Source organism: Parus major, chromosome 5 (genome assembly GCF_001522545.3).
Source record: "Parus major isolate Abel chromosome 5, Parus_major1.1, whole genome shotgun sequence".
In the NCBI taxonomy this organism is placed as follows: Eukaryota; Metazoa; Chordata; class Aves; order Passeriformes; family Paridae; genus Parus; species Parus major.
In genome coordinates this window covers 46376175-46394889 of record NC_031774.1, presented here as the reverse complement: position 1 = coordinate 46394889, position 18715 = coordinate 46376175, and the positions used below count along the sequence as shown (strand labels likewise).

At 37.8% G+C, this 18715-nt stretch overlaps 1 protein-coding gene across 5 annotated transcripts; it reads right to left on the bottom strand.

Moving 5' to 3' along the window:
* Positions 1-913: 913 nt before the first annotated feature.
* Positions 914-18715, bottom strand: GOLGA5 (golgin A5). Of its 5 annotated transcripts, XM_015631899.3 has the most exons (13): positions 18587-18715; positions 17407-18022; positions 14784-15005; positions 13558-13777; positions 12897-13020; positions 11853-12056; positions 10570-10740; positions 9905-10033; positions 7878-7976; positions 5939-6164; positions 4729-4834; positions 3756-3819; positions 914-2446 (listed from the first exon to the last, which is right to left on the bottom strand). In XM_015631899.3, exons 2-13 carry the CDS (start codon positions 17969-17971, stop codon positions 2366-2368), a joined length of 2211 nt encoding a protein of 736 aa, XP_015487385.1. In that variant the 5' UTR covers positions 17972-18022; positions 18587-18715; the 3' UTR covers positions 914-2365. The 5 variants fall into 5 exon arrangements, 4 of the variants coding, with proteins under 4 accessions (XP_015487385.1, XP_018862642.1, XP_033370925.1 ...); XR_001522340.3 differs by lacking the exon at positions 5939-6164; XM_019007097.2 differs by lacking the exon at positions 3756-3819.

The following is an 18715-nucleotide window of genomic DNA, read 5'->3' as shown; positions in this document are numbered from 1 at the left end:
TATCAAAGAGGATCAGTCTGAAACAAACAGGCCTTTTCTAGACTACAGAGTTATCAGTAGTTTTGCTCTCATTACCCGTCCCTGCCGCCCTTTGCAGCCTCCTCCACCTGAGCAGCTCTGGCCCTCCCCTCAGTCCATCTCCAGCCAGCCTGGAGGGGACAGCTCCTCTCACCTCCTTCCAAAAGGTGGCATAATGCACTCTGTCCTTCTGCCCACAGCCTGGAAACTGGCCACAAATGGGGAGGGGGCAGACAAATAATGCGGGGCTCCCTATCAACCCTGTTCCTCGTTTTTCATCATTTTCACTCTGCTGAACTGTATGCTTGGTACCTGGAGGAGTTTCAGTCCAGGAAGGAAGGCAGTAAGGAAATAAAAGCAGACTTTTTAACCACAAAATAGCCCACTGTGCTCTCAAGGCAGTGAGATACAGCAGCTGGGAAACAATATTCCTGTTTTCCTGTGCTTATCCCTGTGAAACTTCGACCATAAAATCTAGAATACTCAAGAAAAGAGCACTGATCTATGATTAAGAGTTTTGTAACAGCTTCAGTAAGTTTCACCAAAAAGAAAGTATCTGTGCATTCTAAAGATGTTGTCTAAACAAAAAAAACATACAAATCAAACAAACAAACAAAAAAAAGCAAACCCAAAAAACCACCAACCCTCCCCCCAAAACCAAACCAGACAACCCCACAAACAAACAAACCAACCAAAAACACACACGTACACACACACACACAAAAAAAAAAGTGGGGGGAAACCAAAAAAAAAAAGGAAGTAAGAATAGATGTAAAGCTGTAAGGGTTTATACCACTAATAATGTACCCCCCAAAATATCACAATATATTCAAATATCCAAAGCTTCAGGTTTTTTGGAAGTGTTTAAATGAAAACACTGGATGTGTGTAGAACATGAGTGTGCAAAGGTCCTTTATTTGATTTCTTTCCATCACAATCAGCTCCCCCTGGGGTTCAAAAGTGGCTTTAGTACCAGACTTGAAAAGAAAACAGGCAGCAGGAATTAGGCAAAATGCAACAAATGTGATAGAGGGCAGACACAACTTAGAATAAATGCTCTCTTTTATTACTGGGTTTATCCAAACATTTCAGTTTTCTCTGCAAGATCTGAATCAGAGCAGCAATAAAGTCATTTGTCCACTGTAACACTTCCATAGGAGCCAGCATGACAGACTTCATGCACAGGACCTAATGCTGTGTGTCTAAACCACATGAAAACTGAACCACATCCTTAAGAGCAGGAGTGACAAACTGCTTGCAGTCATCTTTTCATTACTCAGCTGTGAGCACCACACAAAAAACCAAGAAATTTCTTAAGAAAGTGACCTTGTGTGATTGTCTCTTGAAAATTCATAATTACAGAATGCCACAATCTGACAACAGAACTTCTACAGTAGGTTTGGTATTTTGGGTTTTACTATAAATATTTGATGAGGTTTGTTTATTAGTATATTTGGTGAGTGTTTAGACATTAGAAATTTTTAATGTTTTGATAGATTTCATATAGAAATAGTTTTAATTACATACCCAAAGCTTTAGAAAATAAATGTTTTAATAAGTTCTGATTAAGACATGTACTAATGAGAGAGGTATAAGAAAATGAAGTTAAAATATACAAATTTCAAGTGCAAAAAGAAACACCATTACTTCTCAACAGTTTAAACCTTCCTTCTCAAAAACCATCTCTCTTTCTCTAATAAAGCTAAAATACCAGCCTTTAAATAGGCAGCCCCACTATTCGGTTTGTAGGAAAGATACATCTCTTGCACTAGAAGTACAAAGCTAAGAAGAATGCATAATATTTTATTCTTAAACTTATTTACAAAAATATATTGCACCAATCCATTGTCCTTTTTCCAGTTAATGTTAAGGAAAAGCCTATTATATACAAAGTTAAAAACATAACTGCAAAAGCCAACTGAAAGCAACCAGAAAGAAGTTTATTTAAAATGCTAAATACAGTTTATTACCTGACCATAGCCCACATCCAGTATGACCTAAAATAATTTGTACCAGATATATCTGTGATTTCAGAAATCCTTGCATTTCTCTGCAGAACAAGCCTTGTCTTTCACTCTAACCACCAGAGGGTCTACATAAAATGTAAAGGCTAATCAGAGCTTAGCTTAACAGCTTCATTTCTCCAGGTAAGTGATGTTCTTTTAGGTAAATTGAAAAAGCTACATAGTATCACACACATGTTTGAAAGGTAGTGATAAATCAGGCATGATGGTTTTCAATCCTTCTGAAACACCATGAGGAATAGTTTGCTGATGTTTCAGGACTGATAATTCAAAGGCATTGCCAGTCCACATCACATTAGCACAGGATATGGTCCTGTCTCTGTCTACCTGCCACTGGGACTGTCATGATGCATTTCTGGGGTGTAGGTAAGGAGAACAATCATAACCCAGAGATGAAGCAATGCCTGGGAAAAGAAAAGAAATAAATTTAGCACTGACAATCACCATCCACAGGAGGGCTCCCAATGAGAGCTTATCAAACTTGTTTTGTAGAAATATTTTGACTGAAATAGTTTTTCTATTAATCAGATACTTCTAAAAAAAATGATTTGCATTTGAAAAATGAAATTCTGAATCAGATTCTAAAAAAGCTACTTACAGAAAACTAAAGACTTTACTCAAACAGCAAAAATAAAGCAGCCTGTTTTCCTACAGATTTGTGTTGTCTAGTTGCTCTTTTCCTCCATGCCACAGTGACTTCAGCTGTTCCCTCTGATATCCAGTCCCCAGCCATCACATTATGTGATGTGCCTTGAGTGACTGGTAAGCCACTAGTCCTGTGCCAACTGGCTGACACCAGACTGTAAACCAGCCAAGCTCTGATTTCCTTCTCCTTATCACAGGCACTGATTTGAGGCATTTCTATGAATTCTGTAGGAATGTTAATTCTCATTCAAATTTGGCTGAAACTATCCAATTAGAATAGAAGCTGCCTGAAATGCAAAGAAAAATACATAACCCATATTTATTTTAAAAAAATATTTTAAAACATTCAAGTTAGATTAGTCATGGTCAAGGTTTGAGCTGAAAAGGGGTAACTCCCACTGACTGCCCAGCTCCTATACAGCCACCATCAAGTTTCCCTTCAGACTGCAGCTCAGGCAGCAGAAGTCTTCAGTGTTTTTTACAAAGCCTGACTATCCAGAGGTCCCTGCAGCTGACAGGCACCTGCTCTCTAGTGGATAAGGGAGGCATTTCACTTCTAGCAATTGCCAGCCTGACAGTTTTGCTCGATTTGGGTGAGCAATATTCTTCTAATTGTTTAACTCTACAAAAAAAACACAACTTGTCTTGCTGATGTTTTAGCTACTAGAGGAGACGAATCATTAGCCACTGAAAAAAACCAAAAGTGAAGAGTCAAATATTAAAAAATGTCATTTTCCTAAATGCAGTGCATGGAGGCATGGCAGGTTAACCTTGGCAACTGGTCACCTTCATTCCATATTTTGCTACTAGAAATCTACTTCCATAGGCCTTTAAATGGCATTTAAAAAAGTGCCTTTAAGACTCCTATACTAACAGTTTCCAGGAAAAACTGAAAACTGCCAAGCAACAGGACTCCAAAATGCTGTTTTGTAAGTATTATTTGGTCCACTTTCCTAAAACCCATGTTGAGTTGTTAATTATGGCCTTTTGAACATCAGTCTTGCCATTTAAGACATACTGGCACAGACATTGGCTATAGAAATCTTGCATTCAAGAAAGCTGACTCACCATGTAAATGATTACAAAGACTCTTGCTATGGGGTATCGCCTCAGAAAGATTCCCAGCCGAATGCTACACAGGTAGCAAGAGAAAACAAAACACACAATTCAGCACTGAGCAATAAATCCCTGTTCCTCTCATCCCAGTCACCACAAATCCCATGGCTTTGTTTCTGTCTTGAATTTTCTCAAACACACACAAGGCTTTGTTGTTGTCTTGAATTTTACTTCATGTACTCAAAACATTACGTGGGGTGAGAAAATTCACACCATAAATCATACTCCTAATTTTTTCCCAATAACAGAAATCCTTTCACAATGAAATTCAAGTACCATGGAAGCACAAAGAACTTTCTATCAAACTATCTTGCTTTCAAAGGACTACAAAGTATTACCAAATTTTATTTTCTGTTGGTATTTGTTTCAAGTTTTGTAGCAAGCTTTGCTGCCAATACTGTCAATTCACCTAGCTTCTTGGAAAGGGATCAAAGCAAATTTATTGCTGGATCCAGAATGATTTTCATTTACTAGTTCCTCAAATAGATTATCTTCCAAGGTAAACAGCTGCATTGCCTTAGAAGACAGAATCTTGTCTTCATTGGGACTGAAAGAGTACAGATGATACTCCCCCACTCTTACACTGTTTACCACACACACGGTCAAAACTTCTGAAAGTAAAATATGTAGAAGACTGTAATGAATTCAGTTAGATTTTTTTCATAACTTAGGGAACCTCTTGCATCAAAATCTGTAAGAGCTTTGTTTAAATAATTGACAATAATTTGCAAAAGTCTAAGAATATTAGTGTCATAGGAAAGCACAAGTGAAGTGGATCAATACTCAGCATTTTATACCATACTTTAGCTGCATTATTTTAAACTTTTCCCTTTGTAAAAGGGAATAATAGGCACCAAAGTGTGTCACTGTAAAACTGGACAAGGGTGACAGCAGTTACAAACGTGTTCCCTCAGGACACTCTTACCTAAACTGATCTATAGTACTGGCAGCTTTGCGGACTCTGCCGTACACTCCTGCCATGCTGGTGTCTGTGTCACTGAACAGGACAGGAACACTACGCAGGCGAGCTCCTGATTGATGGGAAAAAGTGAAAAAAAATTAGACAAGTGGTTGTTTAAATAAAACAAACTGATAGTATATAACAAATACATATAAAAAGAACAAAAAAATAGTGTTCGGTATGACTGTAGTGTCATCAGTTCTTGATAAACTTAAATCACACTTCTCTTCAACTTAGTACACTATTTCTTAAATTTATTTGTTTACTAAAGGGATATCTTGATATTCAATTCCATCATGTCACAATAACTATTATTAGGAGTATAAAATGATGGGCTTGATATTGGCACAGTTTCTCCAATTTTTTTTACTCTCATACAGTGAAACTTTGATTTGCATTTCTGACACTGACTTGTACCTTCAACAGTGTTTTACTTTATTTACATTTTTACTACGTATCAACTTTATTAAGAAAAAAGATTCGATAATGTTACTTTTCTGTAACTAAATTCAGCTCTCTGAAGTTACTTACAAGCAACTCCCACAGAGAAAAGGTCTGGACGGTTACTTCCCACGTCTTGGTGATTGTCCCTTGCTTTTAAAGTTACTTAATATACATACAAAATGACAAATTTTGTCTCTGAAAAGTAACATCTCAACACCATGGATCAACTGCTGAGGTTGTCCCAGAGAAACAGGACTGAAAAACCAAGCTCATCAGAACCATCACATTTTAAGCTTCTTTTCAAGAAAAACAGAAAGCCAAGAAGAAATTCATTTCAACCAGATCAAGACTCAAAAGGAAGTATTCCATTCTTACTCTCCTCCCAAACCTTTTTTGCAAGGGAATATTTAAATCCTGTTTCTAATTTTCAGTTTGAACCCCAAAATACAAGTTTCTTTCCACCTGTGACAGAATTGTTTCAATAGCGCCATAGTACTGAGAATTAAAAACTAAATTTGCTTTATTAGATTTACTGAAGCAATTTGCTCACAAAAAGGAGATTCTAGTTAACTATGATATTGGCTGCTGTAGAGGTCTCTAGAATAAGTGGCCTATTTTCAGCACTTATTTATCCTTACAAACTCAGACTTTCAGAATAAGGCATGAGGAAACAAAAAAACCTGGACTGCAGAGAAGACAAGAGTTTTAAGTATTTTATTTCCTTATTTACCTTCAGCACCATCAATGCCTGCCATGTTAATGGAAGGTCCATTAGCACTTGTGCCTTGGATAGCCTTCAGCTGTTGCTCAAGCCGTTCCAGCTGGTACACAAGTGAGTTTTTCTCTGTGCTCAGGCTCTCTAACATGGTTTGCTTCTGAATTAGTGTTTCTGTCAGCTGATGAAGCCGATTTTCTAATTCTGTCTGACTACTACTGCTTAGAGTCTTGTTTGTGAGCTAAAAATAAGCAAAAAAAAAAAAAAAATCACTCTAAATTCAAACTCTGACATATTACAAAGCTCTATAATAACCTAAGCTTTCAAGAACTAAGTTATTCCACTGCAGAATTTTTTGCAGGATAATGCCAAATGATTAAAATGATGATCAAAACTATCACTGTTGAGTGCAATAAAGAGGAAACTTAATTTCAACAGTTCTTAACTGTTCACATTACACAAGAAACTCCAGGTAAAAATGTATTTCTCTGTTTTCCACCTATAATAATATGAAAGTTTCTATATAAGCCTAAATTTGATCACAACATCGATGCTATGCCTCAGAGACAAGTTTCAACAGCAATCAGTAGCAAGCTAATCCAGCCTGGCTACCATAACTTCAAATTAGTACATATGTAAAAATGTTTTCAAGCAAGGAAGGAAAAACTCAGTACAAATGGGGAGAATCGGATGCCATTTAAGAGAAAAACAAATGAAATGGTGAAAATGCAGGATATGTTGGCAGAAGAACTGAGGAGCATCAAGGCAGAAAACATGATTGTACTAGCAAATAGAAACTGCAAGGCCAGCAAATGGATCATGCATTTCACATGGGTGATGTCATTCAATTTGCAGAAAATATTTCAAGCAAATGGGAATCACCAGGTCTGCCATATGTGCAATAGCTCATCTATTCACTACAGTCTTGGACCTCAGCCACTTTGTGGCATCATATTCCACAGACACAGCTTCATTAATGCAAAAACACAATCATCTGGAAATACAGCTATCCAAAATACAAATTAGGGGCCTGCAACCAGGCAGGTGCAGGTAGTCCTGAAGTTCAGCACTAAATTCACCTGCCATCATCATGCCCAAGAAATCTGTATCACATCACAACCATTTCCAAATCCTGATGCTGTAACTGCTCAGCTGACCACACCCAACTCCACACTACCAATTTCTCCACAAACAGCCTACTTTTCACTATGCTAAGGTAACAGAACAAGGCTTTTGCCTTCCTGCTGCCCAAGGAGACAGTGGGGACTCACAAGTATGAGAAGGTTCCAAAAGGGATTAGACTGATACAAGGGAACCAGGTCCATCAACACAGCAGTAGTACTTAGTAAAGACTTAAACTCTAACAACCCTAATTCAACTGCTGATGTTGGGCAGGTACACAGGAGTGAAAGAACTGGACAGGCTCACCTGCTGGCCCTACTGCCACTGGCCAAGACAGAACAGTGGGCTAGATGGATCACTACATCTGCAGGATATATAACTTAGGTTCTTTCAACAGTTAAAAGGATCTTGGCAGAATTCATAATGACCTAATCAAACTCCATCGAGTTTTTTAGTTTGCAAAGAGAAGAACGTTGATGCAACACCCCTCACCAGGTCTAGTTGGGACAGTGGCTGATTTTCCCCACCCTTTATATAAAAGCACATACAACTATAAAATAGGCTATTTATACAACTATAAAATAGGCTATTTACATGGTTCACTTCTTGTACTTCCTACTCTCAAAACTCTACTCTTTATTGAAAACAAGTACACTGTACCTCACTAGTAGAATGCTTACAGGATTTTTCAGGATATTTATATTATATATAGATTTCTTACATTTATTTATTATTTACTATATTATATATTTATTTTTAAAATAAACATTATATTTATTATGTTTATTCTAATATATATATAAAATAAGAGAAAATTATTTTCTATACACACCTGATTTCTGAGCTTCTGAATTTCTTCCTCTCTGTCTTTTATTCTGCTTTGCAAAGTATTCTTCGTTCGATACAATTCTTCTTCAGTATAATGAAGTTCCTAGAAAATGTATCACAATTACACATAAAAGACTTCATACATACATATATTTTGAGATACTAACTCCAGTTATCTAGAGTTTCTCAACAAAACACAAGAAAGCAATATGCTGCAATCAAATACAAACTGAAATATTATCTTAGGTACATGTCTGGCTAGGATGGGGGGTATGGGGATAGAGAAAGCTGAGTATCAAGACACAACCTAAAAGGCCAATCAAATTCTTTTGTGGAGACTAACCTAATATAAATATCAATGCAGACTAGTTTACTGCAAGTCACACAATTTCATTTGGACCACAATTTTATCTTCCTTACACTTTCACCATTTGTTGTAGCACTACCTTAAAACTATGTCAATAATGTAGGAATTACAAAATACTTAGGGGGTATCTGTATTCCTAAAATAAACTCATTAATTCAAAATATCATTCTTTAAACATGTTTGAAAACCATTGGCATAGCTATAATTCTCTATGACATATGTTTTCCTCTAAAGTTTAGGATAAATTAACATAGCAGATGTGAAAGGAGAAGGATTAGTAAAAAAAAATAAATTACTGAAGAGTAAATCTAACTGTAAGTTTTGTTACTCCCATGATTTAGTGGCTATTTTAGCTCGCACTTAAAGACCTATCAAGCTTATCTTTTAAATTAAGACAATCTTCAAATCACTATCATTTCAGCTGTCAGTTGCTACAGAAAACAGATGATCCTGTTCTCCCTTTGAACCATCAGATGTACAAAAAAATAACACCTCTATTTATTTTCCATCTTCAGTTTCAGAAACCTTAGGACAATAGTTAAAGCAATTCCCAGATAGAACTGACCATAATTACATCAAGTATCAACACAAGCAATTATGTTAAAAGCACATGTAAATGGGTGTCATCAAAAGGAAGACTTCAGTTTCTGCAATAACTGATGCTTTTTTTAATTCACCTCACTCTTTCTATTGACTTAGAGCATATTCCTCAGAAGGGCAGGAGTAACAAAATACCATCTGCCATCTGCTTTGACATAATAAACATCAGCTACCCCATCAAGAGCAGACCTCGACTTCTGCCTTTTAATTAGTTCAAGCTGCAACCATCTCATTAAAATGCAATTTCTGAAAGGACAGATAATCCTATGAGATAAATTGTTCCTAGAAGATACAGAGGACTTGTGCTTTCTTCATTATTAATTCTCTTTACATGAACTTTTTCTTAAAAGGAAACTTTTTAAAAGGGTGCAAAGTATTTGTCCAATTCCTACTGCATAATAAGTTCGTTCACATGGAATACAAATTTGTGGTTTTTTCCCTGCTCTCTTTATAGCACAAAACTGCTTAAATCAAGGCAGAATCTGCTCAAAAAGATGACACAATTCCAACAGAATTCATTAACGTAATTTTGTCAGCAATTTGTCTGTTTTTTATTAGAAGTAATGACAATTAGATTCAGAACTGAGTAACAAATGGATTAAATAAATTACCTCTAAATTGGTACTACAATGATATTGCTTTACAAACTACACCTTATGTATTAACTGAGCACAGCAAGTTCCACAGTAGCCACTTTCAGCATTAGGGTTTTTTGATATAAAAAATGTTACACTTGTTACTACATCCCTGTTGTTTGATTATTTCCCTGCTGAATAAAATTCAAGATTCTGATCAATTCTGTGCACTCCCTTATGGTACTGTTTATTCAGCAGGATCTCTGTTCATCAGCAGTATCCAGAAGGCCCTGACCATTGCTTAGTCCTGGCTGCACTTTCCTTGACCTAGTGACATTCACCAAGCTTTTAGCGATTTCTTTAGAGTACTAGACAAAACATTAATCAAACACTGCCCAAGTATCCAAATATTCTATTATTAAGCCAAATGCTTTGTTGATGGCACCACATGAGGCCCAAAAACAGATCCAGCTTTCAAGAATTCTTTACCTGTTTTTGCCGTTCCAATTCAGCTTCTGCTTCTTGCTTGGCCATTTTATGTGCTGATATCTGCTCTTGTAGGTCTTGAAGCTGCTCTCTCACTGACTCAGCTTCACTTACCTGCTGTGTCTCCATATCCTGAAATGAACACAAATATAACCATTTCACTAACATTCAAATGTTACTGCAAATCTGCCCCAGGTAACAACAAAAAAAAGTAGTGTATGCAATATTTCTTCAAAGAAAATGGAAGGTGTGGGTATATTGGATAAATTACACTTGGTCATTTTATACAGAGTATTTTTAGTAACACAGTAATAAAATAAATGTGTTTTGTGAACATGAAAAGGCCCTGCTGCTTCCTTTCTACTGTCTACAGGCTAAAACTTTGCAAAGTGGGCTCGCATGCATCTGCTGTGTTAAGCCCATTATGCCAGCAGATTACTTGGATTACAGTGCTTCAAGGATTCTTGTTGCAGAAAAGAATATAGGTGATGGCTAGAGAAATCATTATGATTATTAGGAAATAAATGCTTCCCTCAAAAGGAGTGCACAGTAATGAGGGAAGAGAGAAGTAAGGTAATAAATACTAGAAACAACAGACCCACAGTACACAAGAGAACAGTCCTTTGTCGTAGCTAACTGCAAATACAGGTGTACACAGGCACAGCTACCTGCAGCTCTGTTCTCATCTGTTGTATTTGCCCCATTAGTTTTTGTATTTCTTCTCTTTGAGTGTCTCGCTCATGTCTCAGTTCTTCCAGTTCCACCGTGCTTGCAGCATTGCTATCCAGGCCTTCAATACCAGAGCCTTCTTTTAAGCTGTTTATCAACTTTTCTTTGGACTGAAAAAATAAAATCAATGTTATTTATAGCAGTATTGAACAAGTGCTCAACTAGAATATGCTATAGTGACTGGTTGATCTGTTCTTTTATCCAATAATGACCCTAGAAATTTGAAAATGAAAATGCTTCCATACTGATAATTTTTCTGATTTCCTGTATGCCGTATGATTAATTTTACTGAAAGCCTGTGTTATCTGTGGAAGAGTACAGATTTGTTCTTTACAAGTGCCTGGAATGTTAAACTTGTCATGGAAAACAATTATGGCCCTCTTGGTACTGAAACAGACAAGATGCACACCAACAGACACTATAGACAAAACTGACCCCCTTTCTCTCCTGCCAACAAAATCAGGAACCAAATACAGCGATAACTCTTCCAGGAAAGAGGATAAACCATTTTATTCAGAGTCAGTCTAATGCTACCTTGACATTGACTTGTGATTTTAGGCTTTACATATTTACCAAAATTACTCAAAACCTGTCCTTGAACATTTCACTAAAATAACTATTCTAAAGAGATCTCTGTCTTCAACATCTTGCTAACACTTATAAACAAGACTCAAACCAACCACATCTGGACATGGTATCTTTGACAATCTATATAGTACAGAACTCAGCACAAAACATCATATTTCCACTGTTCATATAACATTAACCACAAGCAAGCTTTCAGGACATGGAAAAATATTCTCTGGTGACACGGTATGTACCCATTCTGTGCTATGCTTCAGCCTCAAGCAGAACAGAGCAATATTCTTAAATCAAGAATACTGGATATGGGACAAATTGTAGGCTTCATCTACTTAACTATCTGGACTCTTGGATGTGGAACACACTGACAGATGATGCACAATAAATGCAATGGTTCACTTGGATTTTCTTTGGGTTCAAGACCTGAACTACCATTTCAATTCCATAACTTCATCTGTAAACTTAAGTTTACAAAAGGCAGACTGGTAGCTGTTCTGTATATGTACCATCGTAGATATGCCACAGAACACATTACAGGTCACATAAAAAAGAATACCACAAGTTAGATTATTTGAAGCATAACACCTTAAAACAATTAAAGCATACAAATCACACTGTATTTCTTCACAACAATGCTTACTTGGAGAATGCGAGTAGCTTTCTGTTTATAGTCTGTCAGTTCCTGTTTTGCAGATTCTAGGTGGCTTTTAGTTACTTTGACTTGCTGCTGAAGCTCATCAGCTCGCCTCTTTTCATCTAAATACTTTCTCTCTGCTACAGTTATCCCTTCTGCCAGGTTCTGCCGTTCTGCTTCCACTTTACTTAGACGAGCCGCAAACTCATTCTATTGGCAATAAAGAAACAATACCTTGTGTTTAAACACAGTCTCAACTTTAACCTAGGAAGGAAAAAAGGAAGTTTAAAAGCAACTACACAGAGCACACCACCTCCTATCTACCAACTCCAGCTTAAAGACACATTACTGCTATGTGGAAAGAAACTCTGCTTGCTTAAGCAAGTGGTAAATAATCTGAGTAAGAATATGCTTTTCTTTCCCTCACCACAAATAGCAAGGGAATAACAATCTTCCTATTATTCACATTTATTTAGCAAATAAAAAATAAGCTTGCCCCTCAAAAAATATCGTCATATGACATATTTTGAAGTACTGTAAAAAAACCAGAACAGACACTGATAAAAGATTTTCAGAGATGTCATTATGTGTAACAAAGGCCAAATTAAGTGTAGAAAACATTCTCTATCAATAATGTACTTGCATCTTTACCACAGAAGTGATCCTTCATCACAGTAAAATTGTGTAACAATATGTTGTGTAACAACACACCATGGAAAACTAAACTGATTACTGATTTACTTTTAAAACACATATTAACATTAAAGTTAGCATGCAAAAAATTGTAAATATGTTGAAATAAAATGATTAATAATAATAAAAATTGTCAGCATTAACATCAAAAACTTTTACTCATGAACCTTTCAAGATAACATATAAGAAATAAATTAGCATCTGAAGGGTATTTAGTGCAGCTGACAGCACATCCTTACAAATAATTAGTACCCTGAACAGGAACTGAAGTCAAAAGGAGGAGAGAGCACATGGAACCTCATGGATCTCATCTCAGAAGCAGAGTCTTAAAAGTCTTCCTTATTCTACATGTCTAACCTGCATTTGTTTGTAACTTTCTTGTTCTCGCTTGAGTGCAGAGTCTGTATCACGCAGCCTCTCCTGAAGAGTTTGAAGGGCTTGATTTTGTAAACTGCTTCCTTCACTGTGGTCTTGTATTATCCTGAAAGAGACACACATTAATAGGAAAGGAAGCAAGCTAGTGTGATTCTTCATGTAGAAATATAACCTCCTGTCTTCCAGACCAGCTTTGAAAATTTGCCCAGTAGATTACTGCACACAGACTACAGGCATGAGGCCTGGAGTTAATGATTCACACTTCTCCTCCCTGGCCTATATTCTGGTATATCCACATCCCAGCAGTGAGATAGATACAGAAAAACCTTTATATTTGTGGATAAGCAAGTTTATTTTTCATGAAAAAAAAGTGTTGGGACCTTCACACCTCTGACACAAACACTTTACACAAAATGAATTTCAATAATCAGATGCCAAGGGATGCCCTATTTAATACTCATTTGTCCTGCTCCCACTGCCAACTATGACAGAACAGTTTTAGTGCAAACTTTAATCCTTGTATGTCAAATCTTTCCTCATTAGTTTATTATCTTTTATCCTTGTAGACGCTAAATTATCTACCTTGATTTTTTTCAAGTTTACTACTATTTGCAGAATTCCAAAGTATGAAATTAGGAAGTACCGTGATTTTTCACTCTGCAGTGCTTCCAAAGCTTCTGTCCGAGAACTTAAGAGCTGATCAGCTTCTTGCAACCGTACTTTCAGCACAGCTAGCTGTGAATCTTTGGCACCAACAGCTTCTGTAAGATCATCCACTCGAGCCTGAAGTTCTCTAACCATCCTGTCACTCTTTGAATGGTCAACATTCCACTTCTCCACCTTCTCCCGAGATTTGTTCAGTTCTACAAAATAAGAAATTTCTTTGAAGTTTACAAAAGTAGATTTTGCAAGGTCTTGTAAGGAGTCAGGAGGCACCTTATTTCTTAAAGAAAAAAACTTAGATACAACCAAGTTGAAGTAAAATTGAAAATTTATGAGCTACCAGGAAGTAACAAATGCCAGACTGGCTGTCAAAGCACAACCCAGAAAATTTTAGAGGTGATCTCAAAATAGACATTTCCTTCTGAGTCACACTGCAGATGACAGATTTCATCTGCCCCATCCCCTGCAATGGCCTACTGTCAAATATCCCTGTGCCAACAGAAATGTCTGCATAAAGCAACTAGTTTAATTCTAGTTTGAGCTTATTGTCACATGAAACACAATGGAAAAATACACCAATTGTGAAAAATGCCTGAATACTTAGAAGCTTTTGTTTTTAATCTAACATCAGACATTAAACTTCACTGGATATTAAAATTATCTGGCTTATGCAGTTAATGGGAAAAAAATGTTGTACCTCAACTTTATGCCTAACAGCAGGAGTTTGCTCTCTAGTCTATTGTTTAACTTATACTCACATTTTTTACATTTTTAATTTCATTTGGCATTGAAAACATCAGTGATGTCATATTTAAAATACTAATTTTATATTTTTACCATCAGTTTCTAGGCATCAGAGACTATAGTCTCTATTACAGCCAGAAAGTAGTCAGTTTGAAGTATTCAAAGGAATTTGCTCATTTAAAAATAAGTATTTTGCAAAAGCCATTAAAATGCAAGAAAAGTATTCTAAACATGGTATTTGTTGCCAGTGTTTTATTAAGATGTAAGTTTTGTAACTAACTTGAGCATATCATTTTAATCAACATCTGTTTTATCTTTGTAGCTGAACAAGCCTTTTAATTTCTCCCATCTCATTACATGGGAAGTCATACATGGAAATGTACTTGGAGAGTTTTTATTATAAATACACAGAGCATCACTTCCTAGTTCACTAGCATTTTACTAATGATATAGCTGAAGTACCTTCTTGTGTTTCTTTGGACCTCTGTATTAATGAAGCCACTTCTTGATTTAAAGATTGAACTTCATTTCGCAGCAACTGGTTCTCCAGGCGAAGATTGGACAGCTCATGAGATTTGGAATCATCATTACTTGAAAGGCTGGGGTTGGTTGCTGCACTTAGTGATGAATCCTTCAGGCCACTCCCTTGTGCTCCCATGCCGGAGTCTGAACTGTCTGGAGTTTCTGTACAGAGAGATGCATCTTAGAACAAATGCATGTGTTTGTAAACTGCCCTTCTATAAACAGTAGTTCCATGTTTTGTGTCAATGGTTAAGGAATAACAACAAAAATAAAACAGTTTATGCTGAAATGGAATATGGAGCTGCTTCTCATGAGGGACTGCGCAAATCAGGGCTATTTACATGCATCATGCAGTGTTTGTATTAATACTGCAAGACAAGACATGGAAGTTACAAAATTTCTTATTGCAAAAATGGCAACTTTAGGGTTTCAAAATATTAACATTGTATTTATGATTTAGCTGCTCAGAGAAGTTCTCAGAAGTTGAAGAGTAACAAAAACCACTAAATATATGTAGCAACTAACTGCAGGAATTTTTAGAACAAACTTATTCTGTGTTTCCATTCGGATTTTGCTAATGCACATTTAATTTTAAAAGAGAGAGCAACACAGGAGCTCCTAGTAGCATTCTGAACAACAGTCCTCTGGAGGGAAGGAGGAACCAACAGCTTTTCCCCATCATACACACACACAGTATTCTTGATTAATGCTGTGAAAGCTACATATCCACTCTAAAAGTCTTGATTCCAGCATGCATATAGTTGGAAGATTTGCAGCAATGTTAAGATAAAATGACATAGCAAGCAATGGACAAACAAGCAGGCAATCCAAACATATTACTGCTGAATTTAGTATGTCTCAGGTGAATAACTGCTGAAAATCCACAGGGCCAGACTGCAACTAATTCTAAGCAAGACTGCAGTGAAATTGTTAAAGCATGATATACTTCCCCCTGTGATCATTAACTAAGCTGCTTCACCTTTCTTCTTACCACTGCAACAGCCCCTAACATCCCAAGCCCAGGAATGGAGGCACACTATTCATTCTGAGCAACACCACACCCACAAGTAGCAGCAGTGACAGGAAGATTTCTTCCACATTTTCTCAAGCCCTTTTCTGATTAAGGCAATCCTAAGAAGTGTCATTATCTTTCCTTTGATTTATTTACACAGTTTCCAACTTATAAAATAATTTGGGCATTTCTTTGTCTGGAAAATTCAATAGATTAATTAAGCTGATGAAGCAAGAAATGAGCCATTTATAGTACAGATTAGATTATAGCCATGGCAATAGACAAAGTATAATGTTAATTGGTTTTGTCTATAGCTAATATATCACAAGCTACTTCAACAGATTCTGCGCTGAATATTTAAATGACACAGATATATTGGTACAATCAACTTTGGAAAACAGCATGTTCAAATCCTGTATTATAACTGCATTCTTCCTTATTTAGCAGCTCCACAATGCAAACGCTGCTCAAAAATCCTCAGAAGAAAATTCAACAAGCCACACTGAGCAAAACAAATGTTTCTTAAGCACCAATCAGCAAGGCCATAGAGCCAGGTCTAATGTATCTGTATTATTTATTATTAATAGTAAACCTTACTAAAAAGTCATGGACTCAGAAAGATATTCACATATTTAGAAATTATCCCTTTTTCTGTCTAAAGCTTTTCAGCATACTTAATGTAGTAAATAAAAAGCTGGCATTTACAATACTTTACAAGCTCAAAGTACTAAACAAATAATAAAGTATTCTAACCACATTACTAATAACAGAACCACTTGCTTCAATTTTCTAAAAAAGTAACAGCAAAGTAGCACAGCAAAAAGGATGGAGTGAGCACAGGCTGGACAGTCGGATAAGAGAACACAAGTTCCTGACACTTCCCAGCCACATTCTCCTTTGTGTGATTGACTTGAGCCCAGCCCCAGCTTTTGACTGTCTGGCCTGGAGGCTCATTCAGGACTTAATACTGCACTCATGAACTACTCCTGGCAAACCCAAAGGCTTTATCTCTTTGGCTCTCTCATGCCTGTAGCTCTACACCAGCCTGTCCGCATCCAGCTTCCTGCAGGCCAAGCAAGTTTGTCAGCTCACCCCTCCTGCATGGTGGAACAGGGAACACCTCACCCCACCTCACTGCACTGGGCAACAGCCAGCACCATCTCTCCGTGGGTAAAGTCACTCCCCCTCCCACGTGGCAACAACAGCTAAGGGCCTGAGTGACCAAACAAAAGCAGCAGCACCTGTGCTTCTACATGGGGACATATGGGGCTGAAGCAAGGCTAGACCACAGCTCAGAGAGGTCAGGGTGAGCAACAAGGTAGATCCAGAGCACAAAAGATTTAGGTATTAATTACGTTGTTTGTCAAATTAACATGGTACATAGTATTAACTCAGTGATGAGAAGTGAAAGGTCCTGCTGTACCTCACCCATTTGACATATTACCACCACTAAATGTTTCATGAAGTGACATGCAGTTTCATGCATTACCTAGCCTTACCCTAGACATACTTGGGTTTTAAATATCTCTAGGTTCAATACTATTTAACTACCATTGTCTTGGCTCCTGGAAGAATTATCTTCAGTAGTTTTTGCACTCTGTGTACTGGTAGACACAGAACTAATGCTTGAAGTCCGAGAGTGATTCTGAAGAACAGGTGCCTTGCTCTTCTCCTTTTTAGAATCTATCCTTCCATTAGGTTCTTTCTCTGAACTATTGAGAAAATCAAATAGTAACTCATCATCAGGCTCTGACTTCTTTCTTCTCACAAAATGGGAGGCAGCTCTGGGTGTGGAAGCATTTTCTGCTGGAGAAGCTGCCTCTGAGGATGTCCTACGTGCTGTTTTAACATTTGCTGTTCCTGCCAGGATTGTGGCCTTTTGGTGTTTAATATTTTCAGCTGCTGAGGAGATGTAGGCTGCTTTGGATGAAGTCTGGTATTTCAGTTCTCCAGTACGTTGGCACACTTCAGAATACTCATTGGCAGAGTCCAAGTTCTTATTATCATAAACTACACTGCTTGATGTGTCTTTTTTGCTCAGAGCTGATGCAGCTCCTTGATCAACTCTGTTGAGTAGATCCTCTGCTTTTCCAGCGAGATCAGCAAGCCAAGACATGATGAGTGTCTGTTGATGAACTCTGTACAATTAAAACTTCAGGACCATATACTGCAAAAGACAGAAGGATTAAAAATCAGATTGCTGCTGATAAAGCAAGACATATTGTTTACCTAAACAACTGTCTTAAGCTATTAGTGCTATAGTTATTATAATACTTTTCTTCTACTCATTTGGTATTTTGCTGTCTTGGTAACTAATGGAAATATATCAGTTCCTGAGAAAAACACACAAAACATAGGTTTTTAAATCAAGGCTATTAAAATCAGACCACTGCATCAGTTTCCGGTATCACCACCTGCTACAGAGTATCACAAAAACAACTATGCCTCAGACACTTGGCTTGCGAATTCTGGCTCAGGCAGATCTCCCCCACAAAATCTGGAGCCCGCTGCCTCTCCCGTGACTCCAACACGGCGGGCAGGTGCGTGCCTTCACCTGCACCACGGGCCTGCGACACCACAGCGGCGGCGTGTGCCTCTACCCCAGCTCCCGGGAGGAGGACGTTCAGAGCGGCCGCTATCCCCCACCCCCAGCACCGCCTGTACACCGCCCTCCCCAGGCCCAGCCCCACTCAGGAGCGGCGGGGGCCTTAGCACGGCCCAGCCTCACCACCTGCAAGCGCGGGAGACGCCCCGGCCCGAGGGGAGCTGTGAAGGGCCGCCGGTCAGCGCGGGGCCGCGGGCCGGACCGGGCGGCTCAGTCCCATCGCTTCCGGCAGACGTGGCCGCCTTTCCGGGGGCG